General features: G+C 44.3%; 1 protein-coding gene across 1 annotated transcript in view; it reads right to left on the bottom strand.

The window, feature by feature from the left end:
* Positions 1-15,741: 15,741 nt before the first annotated feature.
* The window catches only part of trabd2a (TraB domain containing 2A), a 143,321-nt gene continuing 133,618 nt past the window's right edge, over positions 15,742-25,444 (bottom strand). Inside the window, exon 7 of the mRNA XM_071342374.1 lies at positions 15,742-17,595. Within this exon, the coding sequence (XP_071198475.1) occupies positions 17,391-17,595 (205 nt within the window). The 3' untranslated portion in view covers positions 15,742-17,390. The remainder of the gene's footprint in view (positions 17,596-25,444) is intronic.

The raw sequence follows: 25,444 nt of genomic DNA, 5'->3' as shown, positions 1-25,444 counted from the left end.
TCCTTGGTTTAGTATTCTATTGAGGATTCTGGTTCTAAACAGTAAAACATTAAAACACACACAGATAGTGAGGATCTGAGAAAACATGGCCCTTCCTCATACTGCTGTGGTCTGAGAAAACATGGCCCTTCCTCAAACTGCTGTGGTCTGAGAAAACATGGCCCTTCCTCAAACTGCTGTGGTCTGAGAAAACATGGCCCTTCCTCAAACTGCTGTGGTCTGAGAAAACATGGCCCTTCCTCATACTGATGTGATCAGAGAAAACATGGCCCTTCCTCATACTGATGTGATCAGAGAAAACATGGCCCTTCATCAAACTGATGTGGTCTGAGAAAACATGGCCCTTCATCATACTGATGTGGTCAGAGAAAACATGGCCCTTCCTCATACTGATGTGATCAGAGAAAACATGGCCCTTCCTCATACTGATGATCAGAGAAAACATGGCCCTTCATCATACTGATGATCAGAGAAAACATGGCCCTTCCTCAAACTGCCTTGCAGATGAAGTGGAGCCCATGATGACCTAACTTCCTATGAATGATCTCACTTCCTGTCAGGCTCAATGAATGACCTGCAGCTCTGACGTATTCGAGCAGAGCCCACTCCCCATTTCTATATTTCTCTATATCCCCCCACCCCTCTCTCACCCCTTTCTTCTGTCTCTCTCTCACGCTCTCTCTATGTTCTCTCCTCTCTCTATACACAGTTGAAGTCGGAAGTTTACATACACCTTAGCCAAATACATTTAAACTCAGTTTTCCACAATTCCTGACATTTAATCCTAGTAAAAATGTCCTGTCTTAGGTCAGTTAGGATCACCACTTTATTTTAAAGAATGTGAAATGTCAGAATAATAGTACAGAGAATTATTTATTTCAACTTTCATTTCTTTCATCACATTCCCAGTGGGTCAGAAGTTTACATACACTCAATTAGGATTTGGTAGCATTGCCTTTAAATTGTTTAACTTGGGTCAAACGTTTTGGGTCGCCTTCCACAAGCTTCCCACAATAAGTTGGGGGAATTTTGGCCCATTCTTCCATGACAGAGCTGGTGTAACTGAGTCAGGTTCGTAGGCCTCCTTGCTCGCGCACACTTTTTCTGTTCTGCCCACAAATTTGCAATGGGATTGAGGTCAAGGCTTTTTGATGGCCACTCCAATACCTTGACTTTGTTGTCCTTTAGCCATTTTGCCACAACTTTGGAAGTATGCTTGGCGTCATTGTCCATTTGGAAGACCCATTTGCGACCAAGCTTTAACTTCCTGACAGATGTCTTGAGATGTTGCTTCAATATATCCACATAATTTTCCTGCCTCATGATGCCATGTATTTTGTGAAGTGCACCAGTCCCTCCTGCAGCACAGCACCCACACAACATGATGCTGCCACCCCCGGTTGGGATGGTGTTCTTCGGCTTGCAAGCATCCCCCTTTTTCCTCCAAATATAACGATGGTCATTATGGCAAAACAGTTCTATTTTCGTTTCATCAGACCAAAGGACATTTCTCCAGAAAGTACGATCTTTGTCCCCATGTGCAGTTGCAAACCGTAGTCTGGCTTTTTTATGGCGGTTTTGGAGCAGTTGCTTCTTCCTTGCTGAGCAGCCTTTAAGGTTATGTCGATATAGGACTCGTTTTACTGTGGACATAGATACTTTTGTACCTGTTTCCTCCAGCATCTTCACAAGGTCCTTTGCTGTTGATCTGGGATTGATTTGCACTTCTCGCACCAAAGTATGTTCATCTCCAGGAGACAGAACGCGTCTCCTTCCTGAGCGGTATGACGGCTGCGTTTTCCCATGGTGTTTATACTTGCGTACTATTGTTTGTACAGATGAACTTGATACCTTCAGGCATTCGGAAATTGCTCCCAAGGATGAACCAGACTTGTGGAGGTCTACAATTTTGGCTGATTTCTTTTGATTTTCCCATGATATCAAGCAAAGACGCACTGAGTTTGAAGGTAGGCCTTGAAATACATCCACAAATACACCTCCAATTGACTCAAATTATGTCAATTAGCCTATCAGAAGCTTCTTAGTGTATGTAAACTTAGTGTATGTAAACTTAGTGTATGTAAGCTTCTGACCCACTGGAATTGTGATACAGTGAATTATAAGTGAAATAATCTGTCTGTAAACAATTGTTGGAAAAATGACTTGTGTCATGCACAAAGTAGATGTCCTAACAGACTTGCCAAAACTATAGTTTGTTGACAAGAAATTTGTGGAGTGGTTGAAAAACAAGTTTAATGACTCCAACCTAAGTGTATGTAAACTTTCGACTTCAACTGTATATGCTAGTCGGAACTAGGAAACCCTGAAATTTCCGACTCGCTGATTTGTTGAACCTGTATAACTACGACCAGTTAGCAAGTCGGAAATGTCAAAGTTTCGTAGTTCCGATTAGCGTAAGCAGTGCTCTCCCAGCACACAGACCCCTTAGGCCCTCCCATCCACTCACACACACACTCTCTGGCCCTCTCCACCACTCACACACAACTCTTAGGCTCTCTCCACCACTCACACACACGCCTCCGGCTCTCTCCACCACTCACACACACCCCTTAGGCCCTCTCCACCACTCACACACACCCCTTAGGCCCTCCCATCCACTCACACACACCCCTTAGGCCCTCCCATCCACTCACACACACACCTCTCTGGCCCTCTCCACCACTCACACACAACTCTTAGGCTCTCTCCACCACTCACACACACGCCTCCGGCTCTCTCCACCACTCACACACACCCCTTAGGCCCTCTCCACCACTCACACACACCCCTTAGGCCCTCCCATCCACTCACACACACCCCTTAGGCCCTCCCATCCAGTCACACACATCTCTCCGGCTCTCTCCACCACTCACACACACCCCTTAGGCCCTCTCCACCACTCACACACACCCCTTAGGCCCTCCCATCCACTCACTCAGTAACAGCCTGCCTCACTGCCTGATAGTCAGCAGCTGCGGATCACAGTGAAATAGATTTTTTTTCTGAAATGAGAAAGGCCATGGCGCCCGCGGTGTAACTTCGAAATAGCCCAAAAACAAGCCTTTAAGAATTATGGACAATTCCTTCAACCTCATGTCTTGGTTTTTGCTCTGACATGCACTGTCAACTGTGGGACCTTATATAGACAGGTGTGTGCCTTTCCAAATCATGTTTAATCAATTGAATCTACCACAGGTGGACTCCAATCAAGTTGTAGAAACATCTCAAGGATGATCAATGGAAACAGGATGCACCTGAGCTCAATTTAAAGTATCATAGCAAAGGGTCTGAATACTTATGTTTTCTTTGGAGATGATAGAGCCTAACAGCTGCACCAGTCACTAACACCATGTTAATGGGACCCGGCAGAATGGGATCCTTGTTTTGTACAGAAAGTTAACCGTTGAATCATCTGTCTTCCAAGAGTCTTGAGGATGAACCAGATGCATCCAGGTGTTTCTTTTGGCAAACTTGAATCAACTTTCTGGACGAGATGGTTCCCATTATGTCTGGCGAAAAAACAAACAGTGTATTCCACAGTAAGAACCTCATACCAACGGTCCAGCATGGTGGTGGTGGTGTGATGGTTTGGGGGTCAGCATGGTGGTGGTAGTGTGATGGTTTGGGGTCAGCATGGTGGTGGTAGTGTGATGGTTTGGGGTCAGCATGGTGGTGGTAGTGTGATGGTTAGGGGTCAGCATGGTGGTGGTAGTGTGAGGGTTTGGGGTCAGCATGGTGGTGGTAGTGTGAGGGTTTGGGGTCAGCATGGTGGTGGTAGTGTGATGGTTTGGGGTCAGCATGGTGTTGGTAGTGTGATGGTTAGGGGTCAGCATGGTGGTGGTAGTGTGATGGTTTGGGGTCAGCATGGTGGTGTGATGGTTTGGGGTCAGCATGGTGGTGGTAGTGTGAGGGTTTGGGGTCAGCATGGTGGTGGTAGTGTGAGGGTTTGGGGGTCAGCATGGTGGTGGTAGTGTGATGGTTTGGGGTCCAGCATGGTGGTGGTAGTGTGATGGTTTGGGGGTCAGCATGGTGGTGGTAGTGTGATGGTTAGGGGGTCAGCATGGTGGTGGTAGTGTGATGGTTTGGGGGTCAGCATGGTGGTGGTAGTGTGATGGTTAGGGGGTCAGCATGTGGTGGTAGTGTGATGGTTTGGGGTCAGCATGGTGGTGGTAGTGTGATGGTTTGGGGTCAGCATGGTGGTGGTAGTGTGATGGTTTGGGGTCAGCATGGTGGTGGTAGTGTGATGGTTTTCGGGTCAGCATGGTGGTGGTAGTGTGAGGGTTTGGGGTCAGCATGGTGGTGGTAGTGTGATGGTTTTCGGGTCAGCATGGTGGTGGTAGTGTGAGGGTTTGGGGTCAGCATGGTGGTGGTAGTGTGATGGTTTTCGGGTCAGCATGGTGGTGGTAGTGTGATGGTTTTCGGGTCAGCATGGTGGTGGTAGTGTGATGGTTTGGGGTCAGCATGGTGGTGGTAGTGTGAGGGTTTGGGGTCAGCATGGTGGTGGTAGTGTGAGGGTTTGGGGTCAGCATGGTGGTGGTAGTGGGATGGTTTGGGGGTCAGCATGGTGGTGGTAGTGTGAGGGTTTGGGGGTCAGCATGGTGGTGGTAGTGTGAGGGTTTGGGGGTCAGCATGGTGGTGGTAGTGTGATGGTTTGGGGGTCAGCATGGTGGTGGTAGTGTGATGGTTTGGGGTCAGCATGGTGGTGGTAGTGTGATGGTTTGGGGTCAGCATGGTGGTGGTAGTGTGATGGTTAGGGGGTCAGCATGGTGATGGTAGTGTGATGGTTTGGGGGTCAGCATGGTGGTGGTAGTGTGAGGGTTAGGGGGTCAGCATGTGGTGGTAGTGTGAGGGTTTGGGGTCAGCACGGTGGTGGTAGTGTGAGGGTTTGGGGGTCAGCATGGTGGTGGTAGTGTGATGGTTTGGGGGTCAGCATGGTGGTGGTAGTGTGATGGTTTGGGGGTCAGCATGGTGGTGGTAGTGTGATGGTTTGGGGGTCAGCATGGTGGTGGTAGTGTGATGGTTTGGGGTCAGCATGGTGGTGGTAGTGTGATGGTTTGGGGGTCAGCATGGTGGTGGTAGTGTGATGGTTTGGGGTCAGCATGGTGGTGGTAGTGTGATGGTTTGGGGTCAGCATGGTGGTGGTAGTGTGATGGTTTGGGGTCAGCATGGTGGTGGTAGTGTGATGGTTTGGGGGTCAGCATGGTGGTGGTAGTGTGAGGGTTTGGGGTCAGCATGGTGGTGGTAGTGTGATGGTTTGGGGGTCAGCATGGTGGTGGTAGTGTGATGGTTTGGGGTCAGCATGGTGGTGGTAGTGTGATGGTTTGGGGTCAGCATGGTGGTGGTAGTGTGATGGTTTGGGGTCAGCATGGTGGTGGTAGTGTGATGGTTTGGGGGTCAGCATGGTGGTGGTAGTGTGAGGGTTTGGGGATGCTTTGCTGCCTCAGGACCTGGACGACTTGCCTTAATAGTAAGGAACCATGAATTCTGCTCTGTATCAGAGAGTTCTACAGGAGAATGACAGGCCAACCGTCTGCGGGCTGAAGTGCAGCTGGGTCACGCAGCAAGACAATGATCCAAAACACACAATCAAAGTCGACATAAAAATGGCTTATAAAAGCAACACATTTGAAGTTTTGGAATGGCCTAGTTTAAAGTCCAGACCTAATCCCAATTGAGATGTTGTGGCAGGACTTGAAACGAGCAGTTCATGCTTGAAATATAGCTGAGGTAAAGAGGTTCTGCATGGAATAGTGGGGCCAAAATTCCACAGCGATGTGAGAGACTGATCAACGGGAAGTCATTGCAGCTAAAGGTGGCATAACCAGCTATATATATATATAGATATATAGATATAGATATTGAGGGGTAAATTACTTTTTCACACAGGGGAATTGGGTGTTGCATAACTTTGCAAATTAAATTAATTAAAGAAGTATCCATATTTTTGTGTTATTTGTAAACTCAGGTTCCCTTAATCTAATATTTGGTTTTGGTTGAAGATTTAACAACATTCAATATCAAAAAAGGTGGCAAATTACTCCTGTGTGGCACAGAGGTCTAAGGCACGACATCTCAGTACAAGAGGCGTCACTACAGTCCCTGGTTCGAATCCAGGCTGTATCACATCCGGCCGTGATTGGGAGTCCCATAGGGCGGCACACTATTGGCCAAGCGTCGTCCGGGTTTGGCCGGGGAAGGCCGTCATTGTAAATAAGAATTTGTTAATAACTGACTTGCCAAGTTAAATAAAGGTTAAAACAATAATAATAAATTTCACGGTACCGGATCACGTTACTTCTTACTTACTTACGTGCTTCTACACCTGCATTGCTTGCTGTTTGGGGCTTTAGGCTGGGTTTCTGTACAGCACTTTGAGATATCAGCTGATGTAAGAAGGGCTATATAAATACATTTGATTTGACTTACATGGACTCTACGAGGTGTCGAAAGCGTTCCACAGGGATGTTGACCCATGTTGACTCCAATACTTCCAACAGTTGTGTCAAGTTGGCTGGATGTCCTTTGGGTGGTGGACCATTCTTGATACACATCGGGAAACTATTGAGCGTGAAAAACCCAGCAGCGTTGTAGTTCTTGACACACACAAACCGGTGCGCCTGGCACCTACTACCATACCCAGTTCAAAGGCACTTAAATATTTTGTCTTGCCTATTCACCCTCTGAATGGCACATATACACAATCCATGTCTCAATTGTCTCAAGGCTTAAAAATCCTTCTTTAACCCGTCTCCTCCCCTTCATCTACACTGATTGAAGTGGATTTAACACTTCAATCTGTCATTGCTATATCGAAGTGGCGTGCTTTTTAGGGAATCTCATTCACGGACGTAGATTGTTGGTCTGGTCCGGACGAAAATCTGAACCAATCATAGACATATATTGTTTTCACAAGTTTTGGACAGCACAATACATTAGAGTAGTGGTTCTCAAACCTCTCTATGGGAACCTTAGGTAGTTCCATGTAATTGATCTATTCCAGAGCTCTCACACCTGATTCAACTTGTCAATTAATCCTCAAGGGCCCAGATTCACAAAAAAAACAACTTAAGGCCCTCCCATCCACTCACACACACCCCTCCGGCCCTCTCCACCACTCACACACACCCCTTAGGCCTTAAAAACTTTTTAAAAAGTTCATAAGATAGTTCATAAGTGGAATTCCTCAACAATATCTTAAGATTTAATGATGTTATTTTTCGAATTTCTCAGATATCTTATTACAAATCCTCTGAAGATGTCTGTTGCTAGGCAACCGTTTTAGCTAGCTATGAAATCCAAAGTTAAAGTTCAGAGCCACAGCTACATTCTGATTGGTCCCCGAGGAGGTTTGAGAACCACTGCAGCAGGTTGCAGTACATTACAATACAGTTTTTTTTTTTAAATGAAAAAAATTGTAGAGAAAGTCTTTTCAACATTCTTTCAGAACCCGAAAATTAACCTGATTTCAACGTCCGTAAAATACGTATTTTTAACGTCTGGAAAATATATATTTAAAATGTCCTTAAAATACGTATTTTCACCTTTCATTCTAAAATTATCTTAAGAATATTTTTTAACTTAATTTTCTTTACTGGGTAAGGGTTTGGATTTTTGGGAACACACTGAGAACTAATATGATACATTTGGATTACTATGCCATGAAGAAAATCAAATCAAATTGTATTTGTCACAATGCTTGGTAAACTAAGAGTGAAATGCTTACTTACGGGTCTATGCCCAACAATGCAGAGAGAAAAAGATAGAAAACATAACACGAGGAATAAATACACAATGAGTAACGATAACTTGGCTATATACACGGGGTACTAGTACCGAGCCGATGTGGAGGGGTATGAGGTAATTGAGGTAGATACATATACAGTACCTTCAGAAAGGTTTCTTACCCCTTGACTTATTCCAAATTTGATTGTGTTACAGCCTGAATTCAAAATGGATTAAATATATGTTTTGGACAAAGTGAAAACAGTTTTATTTTTTATTTTTTTCAAATTTATTGAAAATGAAATTCAGAATTATTTCATTTACATAAGTATTCACACCCCTGAGTCAATACTTTGTAGAAGCACCTTTGGCAGCGATTACAGCTGTGAGTCTTTCTGGGTAAATCTCTAAGAGTGATTACAGCTGTGAGTCTTTCTGGGCAAATCTCTAAGAGCTATTCATACCTGGATTGTGTAAAATTCGCCTACTATTATTTTTTTTAATTCTTCAAGCAGTGTAAAATTGTTGATCATTATGAGACAACTATTTTCAGGTCTTGTCATAGATTTTCAAGTAGATTGAAGTCAAAACAGTAACTTGGCCACTCAGGAACATTCACTGTCTTCTTCGTAAGCAACTCCAGTGTAGAAATGGCCTTGTGTTTTAGGTTATTGGGGTGAATGAATCTCCCAGTGTCTGGTGGAAAGCAGACTGAACCAGGTTTTCCTCTAGGATTGTTCCTGTGCTTAGCTCCATTCTGTTTATTGTTTATCCTGAAAAACTCCCCAGTCCCCAGTCCTTAATGATTACAAGCATACCCATAACATGATGCAGCCACCACTATGCTTGAAAATATGGAGAGTGGTACTCAGTAATGTGTTGTATTGGATTTTCCCCAAACATAACACTTTGTATTCAGGACAAAAAGGGAATTGCTTTGCCTCATTGTTTGCAGTATTACTTTAGTGCCTTGTTGCAAACAGGATGAGTGTTTGGAATAATTTTTTTTCTGTACAGACTTCCTTCTTTTCACTCTGTCAATCAGGTTAGTATTGTGGAGTAATAACCACAATGTTGTTGATTCATTCCTAGTTTTCTCCCATCACAGCCATTAAACTCTATAACTATTTTAAAGTCACCATTGGTCTCATGGTGAAATCCCTGAGCGGTTTCATTCCTCTCCGGCAACTGAGTTAGGAAGGACACCTGTATCATTGTGTTTGAAATGCCACTGCTTGACCGAGGGACTTTACAGATAATTGTATGTGTGGGCAACAGAGATGAGGTAGTCATTCAAAAATCATGTTAAACAAGTGGGCTGAGGGCTCTGTAACGTTGGACTCTCGCTGACGCGTTTTCCTAGACAAAAAGTAAGCGCCTGAGTCAAGATGTTGAGTTGGCTAAATTAGCTTCATTAGCTAGCTAAGTGAAAGGAAAACTAAGAAGAAGAAACAAATACAACGAAATATATATCTCGCTGCTGCTTCTCCAGAATTTTTAAAAGAAATTAATTTGTTAAAAAAACTGTTAAACTATTGTCTTTCTCTCTCTTTGAGTCAACTACTCACCACATTTTATGTACTGCAGTGCTAGCTAGCTGTAGCTTATGCTTTCGGTACTAGATTCATTATCTGATCCTTTGATTGGACGGAAAACATGTCAGTTTATGCTACAAGAGCTCTGATAGGTTGGAGGACATCCTCCGGAAGTCATCATAATTACTGTGTAAGTCTATGGAATGGGGTGAGAACCAAGTCAATGTACCCAGAGGACGGAAAATTGTTGTCCCTAGTGGGTGCTGTTGAGTGTATTGTAGTCCTTCCAGTGTGTTTTAATCAGTTATTTGGTGACGTGAATATATTTAGTATAGTTAATCTAAAAAGGATACATTTTTTAATGTTTCACTATTTTTATTTTTATTAAATGACCTGAGGATGGTCTTCCCGTTCCTCCTCTGAGGAACCTCCATTGCTGCCTACCTAGCATTGCTGATACCGTAGCATATTCAAATCAAATCAAATGTTATTAGTCACATGCGCCGAATACAACAGGTGTAGACCTTACAGTGAAATGCTGAATACAACAGGTTTCACCTTACAGTGACATGCTTACTTACAAGCCCCTAACCAACAATGCAGTTTCAAAAAATACAGATAAGTATAAGAGATAAAAGTAACAAGTAATTGTAGAGCAGCAGTAAAAAATTTAATAACAAAATATACAGGGGGGTGCCGATACAGTCAATGTGAGGGGGCACCGGTTAGTTGAGGTAGTATGTACATGTAGGTAGAGTTAATTAAAGGGACTATGCATAGATGACAACAGAGAGTTGCAGTGGTGTGGAGGGGGGGGGGGGGCGGCAATGCGAATAGTCTGGGTAGCCATTTGACTAGATGTTCAGGAGTCTTATGGCTTGGGGGTAGAAGCTGTTTAGAAGCCTCTTGGACCTAGACTTGGTGCTCCGGTACCGCTTGCCGTGCGGTAGCAGAGAGAGAACAGTCTATGACTAGGGTGGCTGGAGTCTTTGACAATTTTTAGGGCCTTCCTCTGACACCGCCTGGTATAGAGGTTGTAGTGTATAGCTTACACTGTAGGGTTAAAAAGGGTTTAATGGTCCTCCGAAAGGCTCTACCCTAAAGCACCATTCATTTTAGTGCTGTACAGGAGGAATATTTTCCAACAGTTACTGATGCCAGCCATAGTTAAGGTTAATAACTGGTAGGGCAGCAACAGACTGAAAACACCCACAGAACATAATTTAACGCCTCTCTTTTTATCACCATTCTGCTGTCCAAAGATGAAAACCTCCCTGGTCTTTTAAAAGGGGCAATAAGTAGATCTGCCAGGTATCATGTCTCTGGATCATTTGAGCTTGGGAAAGGATTATTCTGGAACATTTGGGCCCGCATCGTACTCTAACAGCCCGGGGGTTAAATACCATGTCACTCATGTTGTGTGGAGCTCACAGACCATCCGTTAAATGTGCTACAACAGAAGACGTCCCTTGTGATAGAGGCCTTTTTAGATAAAAGTTAAATAATACCTGCTTAGATAAAAGTTAAATAATCTGCAGAGATGCCAGTGTTGTATATTACGGTAATATACCAGAAACTAGAAAATGTGATTACTAATGTACCGATTCGTCTTATTAGACATGACATGCATTACTTGCTGTTCGAGATATTAGCTGATGTACGAAGGGCTATATAAAATAAACTTGATTTGATTTGACACTCTCCTCTGAGTGATTCTGGAAAGTTCTAGCAAAGTCATCCGACTCAAACGTTTAACTAGATAAATATTTTATTGTTCTCAACATTTTAGCAAAAAATATTTCAATCATCTCATGCCTCACAATTTAAATGTCAGTGAGTTACAACAGGATACAACTCATTTCAGTGAGCTACAACCTTATACAACTCATTTCAGTGAGCTACAAAAGGATACAACTCATTTCAGTGAGCTACAAAAGGATACAACTCATTTCAGTGAGCTACAACCTTATACAACTCATTTCAGTGAGCTACAAAAGGATACAACTCATTTCAGTGAGCTACAACAGGATACAACTCATTTCAGTGAGCTACAACCTTATACAACTCATTTCAGTGAGCTACAACCTTATACAACTCATTTCAGTGAGCTACAAAAGAATACAACTCATTACAGTGAGCTACAACAGGATGCAACTCATTTCAGTGAGCTACAACAGGATACAACTCATTTCAGTGAGCTACAACAGGATGCAACTCATTTCAGTGAGCTACAACAGGATGCAACTCATTTCAGTGAGCTACAACAGGATGCAACTCATTTCAGTGAGCTACAACAGGATGCAACTCATTTCAGTGAGCTACAACCTTATACAACTCATTTCAGTGAGCTACAACAGGATGCAACTCATTTCAGTGAGCTACAACAGGATACAACTCATTTCAGTGAGCTACAAAAGGATACAACTCATTTCAGTGAGCTACAACAGGATACAACTCATTTCAGTGAGCTACAACCTTATACAACTGATTTCAGTGAGCTAAACCCTTATACAACTCATTTCAATGAGCTACAAAAGGATACAACTCATTTCAGTGAGCTACAAAAGAATACAACTCATTTCAGTGAGATACAACCTTATACAACTCATTACAGTGAGCTACAACAGGATACAACTCATTTCAGTGAGCTACAACAGGATGCAACTCATTTCAGTGAGCTACAACAGGATGCAACTCATTTCAGTGAGCTACAACAGGATGCAACTCATTTCAGTGAGCTACAACCTTATACAACTCATTTCAGTGAGCTACAAAAGGATACAACTCATTTCAGTGAGCTACAAAAGAATACAACTCATTTCAGTGAGATACAACCTTATACAACTCATTTCAGTGAGCTACAAAAGGATACAACTAATTTCAGTGAGCTACAACCTTATACAACTCATTACAGTGAGCTACAACAGGATACAACTCATTTCAGTGAGCTACAACAGGATGCAACTCATTTCAGTGAGCTACAACAGGATACAACTCATTTCAGTGAGCTACAACCTTATACAACTCATTACAGTGAGCTACAACCTTATACAACTCATTTCAGTGAGCTACAACAGGATACAACTCATTTCAGTGAGCTACAAACTTATACAACTCATTTCAGTGAGCTACAAAAGGATACAACTCATTTCAGTGAGCTACAAAAGGATACAACTCATTTCAGTGAGCTACAACCTTATACAACTCATTTCAGTGAGCTACAAAAGGATACAACTCATTTCAGTGAGCTACAACAGGATACAACTCATTTCAGTGAGCTACAACCTTATACAACTCATTTCAGTGAGCTACAACCTTATACAACTCATTTCAGTGAGCTACAAAAGAATACAACTCATTACAGTGAGCTACAACAGGATGCAACTCATTTCAGTGAGCTACAACAGGATACAACTCATTTCAGTGAGCTACAACAGGATGCAACTCATTTCAGTGAGCTACAACAGGATGAAACTCATTTCAGTGAGCTACAACAGGATGCAACTCATTTCAGTGAGCTACAACAGGATGCAACTCATTTCAGTGAGCTACAACCTTATACAACTCATTTCAGTGAGCTACAAAAGGATACAACTCATTTCAGTGAGCTACAACAGGATACAACTCATTTCAGTGAGCTACAACCTTATACAACTCATTTCAGTGAGCTAAACCCTTATACAACTCATTTCAATGAGCTACAAAAGGATACAACTCATTTCAGTGAGCTACAAAAGAATACAACTCATTTCAGTGAGATACAACCTTATACAACTCATTACAGTGAGCTACAACAGGATACAACTCATTTCAGTGAGCTACAACAGGATGCAACTCATTTCAGTGAGCTACAACAGGATGCAACTCATTTCAGTGAGCTACAACAGGATACAACTCATTTCAGTGAGCTACAACCTTATACAACTCATTTCAGTGAGCTACAACCTTATACAACTCATTTCAGTGAGCTACAAAAGGATACAACTAATTTCAGTGAGCTACAACCTTATACAACTCATTACAGTGTGCTACAACAGGATACAACTCATTTCAGTGAGCTACAACAGGATGCAACTCATTTCAGTGAGCTACAACAGGATACAACTCATTTCAGTGAGCTACAACCTTATACAACTCATTACAGTGAGCTACAACCTTATACAACTCATTTCAGTGAGCTACAAAAGGATACAACTCATTTCAGTTAGCTACAACAGGATGAAACTCATTTCAGTGAGCTACAAAAGGATACAACTCATTTCAGTGAGCTACAACCTTATACAACTCATTTCAGTGAGCTACAAAAGGATACAACTCATTTCAGTGAGCTACAACAGGATGCAACTCATTTCAGTGAGCTACAACAGGATACAACTCATTTCAGTGAGCTACAACCTTATACAACTCATTTCAGTGAGCTACAAAAGGATACAACTCATTTCAGTGAGCTACAACAGGATGCAACTCATTTCAGTGAGCTACAACAGGATACAACTCATTTCATCAATCTGCTGCTATACAGTAGTACATGATCCAAACTTAAGGTTGATTTACTGTCGGTCTAAAGACGGTCTGTGGACACATCACATTCGATTAGTCTACAGACATGTTGTTTGACCTAGTATAAACCAGCCTTAAGGTTGACTGGGAGGCTGGAGAGAGAAATGAACAAAATCACATTGGGATGAACAACAACAATCACAAGACATGTTTAGATTACCTACAACTATAAAGTTAAATAAATTAAACACATTATGTAAAAAATATGAAAACATAATTCTCTCAGCATACGATAGACAAACAATCAGCAGTAGATAACACTGGTTTGAATCGTTTCTCTCAGACAACAAGCCGTAGACAACACTGGTTTGGATCGTTTCTCCCAGACAACAAGCCGTAGACAACACTGGTTTGGATCGTTTCTCCCAGACAACAAGCCGTAGACAACACTGGTTTGGATCGTTTCTCCCAGACAACAAGCCGTAGACAACACTGGTTTGGATCGTTTCTCCCAGACAACAAGCCGTAGACAACACTGGTTTGGATCGTTTCTCCCAGACAACAAGCCGTAGACAACACTGGTTTGGATCGTTTCTCCCAGACAACAAGCCGTAGACAACACTGGTTTGGATCGTTTCTCCCAGACAACAAGCCGTAGACAACACTGGTTTGGATCGTTTCTCCCAGACAACAAGCCGTAGACAACACTGGTTTGGATCGTTTCTCCCAGACAACAAGCCGTAGACAACACTGGTTTGGATCGTTTCTCCCAGACAACAAGCCGTAGACAACACTGGTTTGGATCGTTTCTCCCAGACAACAAGCCGTAGACAACACTGGTTTGGATCGTTTCTCCCAGACAACAAGCCGTAGACAACACTGGTTTGGATCGTTTCTCCCAGACAACAAGCCGTAGACAACACTGGTTTGGATCGTTCCTCCCAGACAACAAGCCGTAGATAACACTGGTTTGGATCGTTTCTCCCAGACAACAAGCCGTAGACAACACTGGTTTGGATCGTTTCTCCCAGACAACAAGCCGTAGACAACACTGGTTTGGATCGTGTCTCCCAGACAACAAGCCGTAGACAACACTGGTTTGGATCGTTTCTCCCAGACAACAAGCCGTAGACAACACTGGTTTGGATCGTTTCTCCCAGACAACAAGCCGTAGACAACACTGGTTTGGATCGTTTCTCCCAGACAACAAGCCGTAGATAACACTGGTTTGGATCGTTTCTCCCAGACAACAAGCCGTAGACAACACTGGTTTGGATCGTTTCTCCCAGACAACAAGCCGTAGACAACACTGGTTTGGATCGTTCCTCCCAGACAACAAGCCGTAGATAACACTGGTTTGGTTCGTTTCTCCCAGACAACAAGCCGTAGACAACACTGGTTTGGATCGTTCCTCCCAGACAACAAGCCGTAGATAACACTGGTTTGGATCGTTTCTCCCAGACAACAAGCCGTAGACAACACTGGTTTGGATCGTTTCTCCCAGACAACAAGCCGTAGACAACACTGGTTTGGATCGTTTCTCCCAGACAACAAGCCGTAGACAACACTGGTTTGGATCGTTTCTCCCAGACAACAAGCCGTAGATAACACTGGTTTGGTTCGTTTCTCCCAGACAACAAGCCGTAGACAACACTGGTTTGGATCGTTCCTCCCAGACAACAAGCCGTAGACAACACTGGTTTGGATCGTTTCTCCCAGACAACAAGCCGTAGACAACACTGGTTTGGATCGTTTCTCCCAGACAACAAGCCGTAGACAACACTGGTTTGGATCGTTTCTCCCAGACAACAAGCCGTAGACAACACTGGTTTGGATCGTTTCTCCCAGACAACAAGCCGTAGACAACACTGGTTTGGATCGTTTCTCCCAGACAACAAGCCGTAGACAACACTGGTTTGGATCGTTTCTCCCAGACAACAAGCCGTAGACAACACTGGTTTGGATCGTTTCTCCCAGACAACAAGCCGTAGATAACACTGGTTTGGTTCGTTTCTCCCAGACAACAAGCCGTAGACAACACTGGTTTGGATCGTTTCTCCCAGACAACAAGTCGTAGATAACACTGGTTTGGATCGTTTTTTCCCCGACGTCACATTTCAACCTAGAAGAGATGTAGCCTGGTTCCAGGTATATTTGTGCTGTCTTGACAACGCCTATAACATAGCCAATTCAAAATCTTGACCTTGAAGCCAGTTCCACTGCTGATTGCCTCTAAATCAAGGACCGATTTAGACCTGGGCCTACCAGGTGGATGCAATTAATTATCATGTGGGAACATAAAACCAGCAGTATTATGGACCTCCGGGGTCGGATTTCAATACCCCTGCTCAATGGTCAATGCCAAGACAGCACAAACAGATCGGGAACCAGGCTGTCAAATACGGGTTATGGTGGTTAGTACCAGCATTAGTCTAGAAAATAGACTGTATCTATTTATAAACAACAACAAATAAACAAAACAAATTCAACCATTCAAAATGTCATATTTCTAAAATACATTCTATAATATGTAGATATATACAATTCCCACAGTATTATGCGATACAAAACACATTCTTCAAAAAGTGAAGAATAAATTGATTAAGGGGGTTGGAAGAACACAATGTTGTTAGACTAAGAGCCGTTTGGGTTATTATAATACATTGCTGCTTCTTTTTTTTTACAATAATAAACACGTAAAAAGATCCAGTTGAGACGGATTTGGGCAAATCCTAACTTCCATTAAAGGGATGCTGCAGGATTTGGGCAAATCCTAACTTCCATTAAAGGGATGCTGCAGGATTTGGGCAAATCCTAACTTCCATTAAAGGGATGCTGCAGGATTTGGGCAAATCCTAACTTCCATTAAAGGGATGCTGCAGGATTTGGGCAAATCCTAACTTCCATTAAAGGGATGCTGCAGGATTTGGGCAAATCCTAACTTCCATTAAAGGGATGCTGCAGGATTTGGGCAAATCCTAACTTCCATTAAAGGGATGCTGCAGGACTTGGGCAATGAAGCCCTTTATCTACTTCTCCAGAGTCAGATGAACTTGTGGATACCATTTTTATGCCCCTGATGGCAGTTTGAAGAAAGTCGCTAACTAGCGCTAGCGCAATTGCATGCTAGTAGATAACATAGACTTCCAGGCATTGCGCTAACGCTAGTTAGCATTGGCTGGCGAAACTACCTGTACATTTCTTCATACTAGATGCAGAGACATACAAATTGTATCCATGAGTTTATCTGACTCTGGGAAAGTACATAAATGGCTTAATTGCCAAAATCCTGAAGTATCCCTTTAAGTCACATTGTCACTCAACATCAATGCATGATTAACTGAAAATATGACGTAAGGGAAAGTTTGGATTCGCCCCCATTGTGTGTTGAAATAGATTATTCATTGTGAGCAGGAGGGATTTGAACCAATAACCTCATGCTTTAGACTAGAGCTGCTACTAGAGTCCAGGAGGATTTTAAACCAACAACCTCCTGTACAGATATGGTATTAGAGAGTCCAGATGTTAGCAGGAGGGTTTTGAACCAGTAACCTCCTGTACAGACCTGCTACTAGAGAGTCCAGATGTTAGCAGGAGGGTTTTGAACCAGTAACCTCCTGTACAGACCTGCTACTAGAGAGTCCAGATATGACACAACACTGTAAAAAGTAACCAGAGGACACACAGGGGCGTAGAGGCGGAGGAGCCTGACAACAACCTGTTGTAATTGGCTCTGCCGTGGGCGTGGCCTCTTTCGTAGTTGTGGTGGTGAGGCCGTACGGTGATGTAACCATTAATAATACGGACCAGCGGAGGAGGAGGGGACTCGACTGTGGTGCTGAGAGACAAGAGAGACAAGAGGATTGCATGTTAGATTAATATTGGATAGTAATCAGTGTGTTATGTCCATCTGTGGGTTGAGAGATGAGGGCACACATCCCCTGCCAACACATGGTCTCAGACTCTCCCTTGAAATAAATATGAAGTCATCTCAATATGACTTTCCTAAACAAAACAGCAACACTGTTGTATGTTCTATCAACAGAACCTGTCACTCACAGAGGATCTGTTCTACGTTGTTCCTAGTTGAACTGTTTCTACATGATCCCTAACATTCTGTTCCTAGTTGAACTGTTTCTACATGATCCCTAACATGGATTCTGTTCCTAGTTGAACTGTTTCTACACGATCCCTAACATTCTGTTCCTAGTTGAACTGTTTCTACATGATCCCTAACATTCTGTTCCTAGTTGAACTGTTTCTACACGATCCCTAACATTCTGTTCCTAGTTGAACTGTTTCTACATGATCCCTAACATTCTGTTCCTAGTTGAACTGTTTCTACATGATCCCTAACATTCTGTTCCTAGTTGAACTGTTTCTACATGATCCCTAACATTCTGTTCCTAGTTGAACTGTTTCTACATGATCCCTAACATTCTGTTCCTAGTTGAACTGTTTCTACATGATCCCTAACATTCTGTTCCTAGTTGAACTGTTTCTACATGATCCCTAACATTGATTCTGTTCCTAGTTGAGCTGTTTCTACATGATCCCTAACATTGATTCTGTTCCTAGTTGAGCTGTTTCTACATGATCCCTAACATTGATTCTGTTCCTAGTTGAACTGTTTCTACATGATCCCTAACATGGATTCTGTTCCTAGTTGAACTGTTTCTACATGATCCCTAACATTGATTCTGTTCCTAGTTGAACTATTTCTACATGATCCCTAACATTGATTCTGTTCCTAGTTGAACTGTTTCTACATGATCCCTAACATTGATTCTGTTCCTAGTTGAACTGTTTCTACATGATCCCTAACATTGATTCTGTTCCTAGTTGAACTGTTTCTACATGATCCCTAACATTGATTCTGTTCCTAGTTGAAAGGTAGACTCAGCAATATGACGTAGATGCAGAAAGTAAACATCATAGTGGGTACATTTCCGCAACAACTAATAGCGTTGATGCGTGAGGCTCAATCTTCTTCCCTGTTTTGGTTTCCTGGCTACCTCGCTGTAACAGTGTGAAGCGAACCTGTGCACATGCGCAGATACTCTGTGTGACTGTGTGAGAGCGAAGTCTTACATCTCACTCATCTCAATATCTGTGGTGATGCTCACCGAGTATACCTTTAACTGCTAATACCACATGAAGATGGCAAACAGAGATCTCCAGAACTCTAGAACCTTGGACTGTTGTCAGGTTGGGGACTGTTGTCAGGTAGTGGACTGTTGTCAGGTAGTGGACTGTTGTGTTGTCAGGTTGGGGACTGTTGTCAGGTAGGGGACTGTTGTCAGGTTGGGGACTGTTGTCAGGTAGTGGACTGTTGTCAGGTAGTGGACTGCTGTCAGGTAGTGGACTGTTGTCAGGTTGGGGACTGTTGTCAGGTTGGGGACTGTTGTCAGGTTGGGGACTGTTGTCAGGTTGGGGACTGCTGTCAGGTAGTGGACTGTTGTCAGGTTGGGGACTGTTGTCAGGTTGGGGACTGTTGTCAGGTTGGGGACTGTTGTCAGGTTGGGGACTGTTGTGTTGTCAGGTTGGGGACTGTTGTCAGGTTGGGGACTGTTGTCAGGTAGTGGACTGTTGTCAGGTAGTGGACTGTTGTCAGGTAGTGGACTGTTGTCAGGTTGGGGACTGTTGTCAGGTAATGGACTGTTGCCAGGTTGGGGACTGTTGTCAGGTTGGGGACTGTTGTCAGGTTGGGGACTGTTGCCAGGTAGTGGACTGTTGTCAGGTTGGGGACTGTTGTCAGGTAGTGGACTGTTGCCAGGTAGTGGACTGTTGCCAGGTTGGGGACTGTTGTCAGGTTGGGGACTGTTGTCAGGTTGGGGACTGTTGTCAGGTTGGGGACTGTTGTCAGGTAGGGGACTGTTGTCAGGTAGTGGACTGTTGCCAGGTAGTGGACTGTTGCCAGGTAGTGGACTGTTGCCAGGTAGTGGACTGTTGCCAGGTAGCGGACTGTTGTCAGGTAGTGGACTGTTGTCAGGTAGTGGACTGTTGCCAGGTAGTGGACTGTTGCCAGGTAGTGGACTGTTGCCAGGTAGTGGACTGTTGCCAGGTAGTGGACTGTTGCCAGATAGTGGACTGTTGTCAGGTAGTGTACTGTTGTCAGGAAGTGGACTGTTGTCAGGTAGTTGACTGCTGTCAGGTAGTGGACTGTTGTCAGGTAGTGGACTGCTGTCAGGTAGTGGACTGTTGTCAGGTAGTGGACTGTTGTCAGGTAGTGGACTGTTGTCAGGTAGTTGACTGCTGTCAGGTAGTGGACTGTTGTCAGGTAGTGGACTGTTGTCAGGTTGGGGACTGTAGGTGTGGGATTCAATGCGCGTCCACGTTCAGTTGCGAACCCTCCGCCTGGGACCTCATTGGTAAATTAAACTCTAGTGGGTTTACACTTTATAGCTGACAATCTTTCTTATAAGAACATAATTTAGATGTGTTCAAATTAACATTAGATAACTGGTCCAGCCACTTGGTAGCTTTCCCAAAAGTGAACGATGTATAATATATAGTCTATATATATAAAAGTTTTTTACTTTTATGTACCACTGGTGTCCCCCAGGGCTCTGTTCTAGGCCCTCTCCTATTCTCGCTATACACCAAGTCACTTGGCTCTGTCATATCCTCACATGGTCTCTCCTATCATTGCTATGCAGACGACACACAATTAATCTTCTCCTTTCCCCCCTCTGATAACCAGGTGGTGAATCGCATCTCTGCATGTCTGGCAGACATATCAGTGTGGATGACGGATCACCACCTCAAGCTGAACCTCGGCAAGACGGAGCTGCTCTTCCTCCCGGGGAAGGACTGCCCGTTCCATGATCTCGCCATCACGATTGACAACTCCATTGTGTCCTCCTCCCAGAGTGCTAAGAACCTTGGCGTGATCCTGGACAACACCCTGTCGTTCTCAACTAACATCAAGGCGGTGACCCGTTCCTGTAGGTTCATGCTCTACAACATTCGCAGAGTACGACCCTGCCTCACGCAGGAAGCGGCGCAGGTCCTAATCCAGGCACTTGTCATCTCCCGTCTGGATTACTGCAACTCGCTGTTGGCTGGGCTCCCTGCCTGTGCCATTAAACCCCTACAACTCATCCAGAACGCCGCAGCCCGTCTGGTGTTCAACTTTCCCAAGTTCTCTCACGTCACCCCGCTCCTCCGCTCTCTCCACTGGCTTCCAGTTGAAGCTCGCATCCGCTACAAGACCATGGTGCTTGCCTACGGAGCTGTGAGGGGAACGGCACCTCCGTACCTTCAGGCTCTGATCAGGCCCTACACCCAAACAAGGGCACTGCGTTCATCCACCTCTGGCCTGCTCGCCTCCCTACCTCTGAGGAAGTACAGTTCCCGCTCAGCCCAGTCAAAACTGTTCGCTGCTCTGGCACCCCAATGGTGGAACAAACTCCCTCACGACGCCAGGTCAGCGGAGTCAATCACCACCTTCCGGAGACACCTGAAACCCCACCTCTTTAAGGAATACCTAGGATAGGATAAAGTAATCCTTCTAACCCCCCCCCCTTAAAAGAGTTAGATGCACTATTGTAAAGTGGTTGTTCCACTGGATATCATAAGGTGAATGCACCAATTTGTAAGTCGCTCTGGATAAGAGCGTCTGCTAAATGACTTAAATGTAAAATGTAAATGTATGTGGACACCCCTTCAAATTAGTGGGTTCAACTTTTTCAGCCACACCCGTTGCTGACAGGTGTATAAAAATGAGCACACTGCCATGCAAATCTCCATAGACAAAAATTGGTAGTAAAATGGCCCTTACTGAAGAGCTCAATGACTTTCAACGTGGCACCGTCATAGGATTCCACATTTCCAACAAGTCAGTTTGTCAAATTCCTGCCCTGCTAGAGCTGCCCGGTCAACTGTAAGTGCTGTTATTGTGAAGTGGAAACGTCTAGGAGCAACAACGGCTCAGCGGTGAAGTGGTAGGCCACACAAACTCACCGAACGAGACCGCCGAGTGTTAAAGCGTGTAGCGTGTAAAAATCTGTCCTCGGTTACAACACTCACTACCGAGTTCCAAACTGCCTCTGGAAGCAACAACGTCAGCACAAGAACTGTTCGTCGGGAGCTTCATGAAATGGGTTTTCAGGACCGAGAAGCCGCACACAAGCCTAAGATCACAATGCTCAATGCCAAGTGGTGTAAAGCTCGCCACCATTGGACTCTGGAGCAGTGGAAACACGTTCTCTGGAGTGATGAATCACGCTTCACCATCTGGCAGTCCGACGGAGGAATCTGGGTTTGGCGGATGCCAGGAGAAAGCTACCTGCCCCAATGCATAGTGCCAACTGTAAAGTTTGGTGGAGGAGGAATAATGTTTTTCATGGTTCGGGCCCCTTAGTTCCAGTGAAGGGAAATCTTAACTCTACAGCATACAATGACATTCTGGACGATTCTGTGCTTCCAACTTTGTGGCAACAGTTTGGGGAAGGCCCTTTCCTGTTTCAGCATGACAAGGCCCCCATGCACAAAGCTAGGTCCATTCAGAAATGATTTGTCGGGATCGATGTGGAAGAACTTGATTGGCCTACACAGAACCCTGACCTCAACCCCATCAAACACCTTTGGGATGAATTGGAACGCAGACTGCGAGCCAGGCCTAATCCAACATCAATGCCCCGACCTCACTAATGCTCTTGTGGCTGAATGGAAGCAAGTCTCCGCAGCAATGTTCCAACATCTATTGGAAAGCCTTCCCAGAAGAGTGGAGGCTGTTATAGCAGCAATGTTCCAACATCTATTGGAAGGCCTTCCCAGAAGAGTGGAGGCTGTTATAGCAGCAAACCCATATTAATGCCCATGATTTTGGAATGAGATGTTTGACGAGTAGTTGTCCACATACTTTCGGTAATGTAGTGTATATAGGATACCTGTCAATCACTGAGATTAATTATTTGCGTTGCTGGCTTCATTAAAAACTTTTAATCTGATGGTTTTAGTTTTATTTAGTTTATGTGTTCGAGGGCCTATACAGGAGACCAATTTGACCATATTTACACACCCAGTCTCATTACTTTGCGTGAATAATATATCTCAACTTTAAACAATGCGAAATTGGAACCCACAATCATTTGTTTGGCTTCTGTCTATTCTGTGGCCGCATGAAATAGCAAACATAACGTGAATTCAGCGATTCCAGTTGTTTACTTCATCTTTTTTCTGAAGAATCAGTATCGTCCGTTACTGAGGTTTAGCCAGTCTGTACTCTACGGTTTAGCGATGTGTTGAATAGATTACACAATCCGGACATGAGCGACTACTCAGCTAGTTATCGACACTGACTGACTCACCGGTATTTGCGCTAAAATCTATGTCCAATCCATAGCAGCGCCCACCAGGCGAAATGGCTTGAAAAGAGTGTGTCCTGTTTAATGTAGCCATGCCTGTTAGAACCAGGAACTGGGGATAGGCTGACTGGGTCTCAGCCAATCACAACAAACAGACCGGCTTCTCTGCCTGCTGTCATTGGATGAGAGAAAAGCCAACCCAGTAACTAACTCCCATTAGTAAAGAAAATAAAAATATACAGAAATTCTAAAAAAAATCTAATTAAATTCATTATACAAATGTTCAATTGAAGTTGTAATTGCCACATATTTCAACTTGAAAGGAAAGAACTGAACCCTGGTAAAATGGTGAATGTCAGCAGGCCTGTGATGACTAGGGAGCATTCCAAATGGAAACATAATTCCTAAATAGTGCATCAGGGCCCATAGGACTCTGGTCTAAAGTAGTGCACTATATAGGGAATAGGGTTCCATAGGGCTCTGGTCTAAAGTAGTGCACTATATAGGGAATAGGGTTCCATAGGGCTCTGGTCTAAAGTAGTACACTATATAGGGAATAGGGTGCCATAGGGCTCTGGTCTAAAGTAGTGCACTATATAGGGAATAGGGTTCCATAGGGCTCTGGTCTAAAGTAGTACACTATATAGGGAATAGGGTGCCATAGGGCTCTGGTCTAAAGTAGTACACTATATAGGGAATAGGGTTCCATAGGGCTCTGGTCTAAAGTAGTACACTATATAGGGAATAGGGTGCCTTTTCAGACTCGCATTGGACTGACCAGAGGTCCAAGTTACCCAGCATATTTAATCAGTCTGGAACTCTTTTCATCACTGGGCATATGCTTGTACTTAATAATATTTCCTTCTCATTGATTGGTCTTGGCAACAGCAGGCAGCTTTCTTGGATACGACCTACGACCTACGCCTGTTCCTTTTAGAAAGGTACACTCACAATAAGTATCCATTTTATTCTGTTTTATTCTGTTTTGGTACAAACTGCCATATGTTTAGAGAAACTCTGCAGGCTACCGTTCCTGGATCAAAGTCCAGAATATGAATGAAAACATTTTCCAGACCTTAAGTAGACTACATGTGTCTAGAAACATCAGGAGGTTTTCATTTCAGGACTGGGATTGTCTATGGCTCTGTCCCCATACCCTTTATAGTGACCAGCGCCTATAGGGAATAGGGTGCACTACTGTTGACCAGGGTCTGTAGGGAATAGGGTGCACTACTGTTGACCAGGGTCTGTAGGGAATAGGGTGCACTACTGTTGACCAGGGTCTATAGGGAATAGGGTGCACTACTGTTGACCAGGGTCTGTAGGGAATAGGGTGCACTATTGTTGACCAGGGTCTATAGGGAATAGGGTGCACTACTGTTGACCAGGGTCTATAGGGAATAGGGTGCACTACTGTTGACCAGGGTCTATAGGGAATAGGGTGCACTACTGTTGACCAGGGTCTATAGGGAATAGGGTGCACTACTGTTGACCAGGGCCCATAGGGAATAGGGTGCACTACTGTTGACCAGGGCCTGTAGGGAATAGGGTGCACTACTGTTGACCAGGGCCCATAGGGAATAGGGTGCACTACTGTTGACCAGGGTCTATAGGGAATAGGGTGCACTACTGTTGACCAGGGCCCATAGGGAATAGGGTGCACTACTGTTGACCAGGGCCCATAGGGAATAGGGTGCACTACTGTTGACCAGGGCCCAGAGGGAATAGGGTGCACTACTGTTGACCAGGGCCCATAGGGAATAGGGTGCACTACTGTTGACCAGGGCCCATAGGGAATAGGGTGCACTACTGTTGACCAGGGCCCATAGGGAATAGGGTGCACTACTGTTGACCAGGGCCCAGAGGGAATAGGGTGCACTACTGTTGACCAGGGCCCATAGGGAATAGGGTGCACTACTGTTGACCAGGGCCCATAGGGAATAGGGTGTACTACTGTTGACCAGCGCCCATAGGGAATAGGGTGCACTACTGTTGACCAGGGCCCATAGGGAATAGGGTGCACTACTGTTGACCAGGGCCTGTAGGGAATAGGGTGCACTACTGTTGACCAGGGCCCATAGGGAATAGGGTGCACTACTGTTGACCAGCGCCCATAGGGAATAGGGTGCACTACTGTTGACCAGGGCCCAGAGGGAATAGGGTGCACTACTGTTGACCAGCGCCCATAGGGAATAGGGTGCCATTTGGAATGTATTCTAATTGTTCAGCTTTATTTTCCATGGAGAATAAATAAAGTCTGGAAACAGGAGTCGAGGACTGGAGCGAGCCGTCCATCTGACAGATCCTGGACTTTCAGCAGGCAGAAACACAGAAATGGAAGTTGGGATAAATTGTTTCAGTGTTTGAAAATTGTAA

Source organism: Salvelinus alpinus, chromosome 1 (genome assembly GCF_045679555.1).
Source record: "Salvelinus alpinus chromosome 1, SLU_Salpinus.1, whole genome shotgun sequence".
NCBI classification, from domain to species: domain Eukaryota; kingdom Metazoa; phylum Chordata; class Actinopteri; order Salmoniformes; family Salmonidae; genus Salvelinus; species Salvelinus alpinus.
Note: the sequence above shows the minus strand (reverse complement) of the source record. Positions and strands in the feature narration are given on the sequence as shown.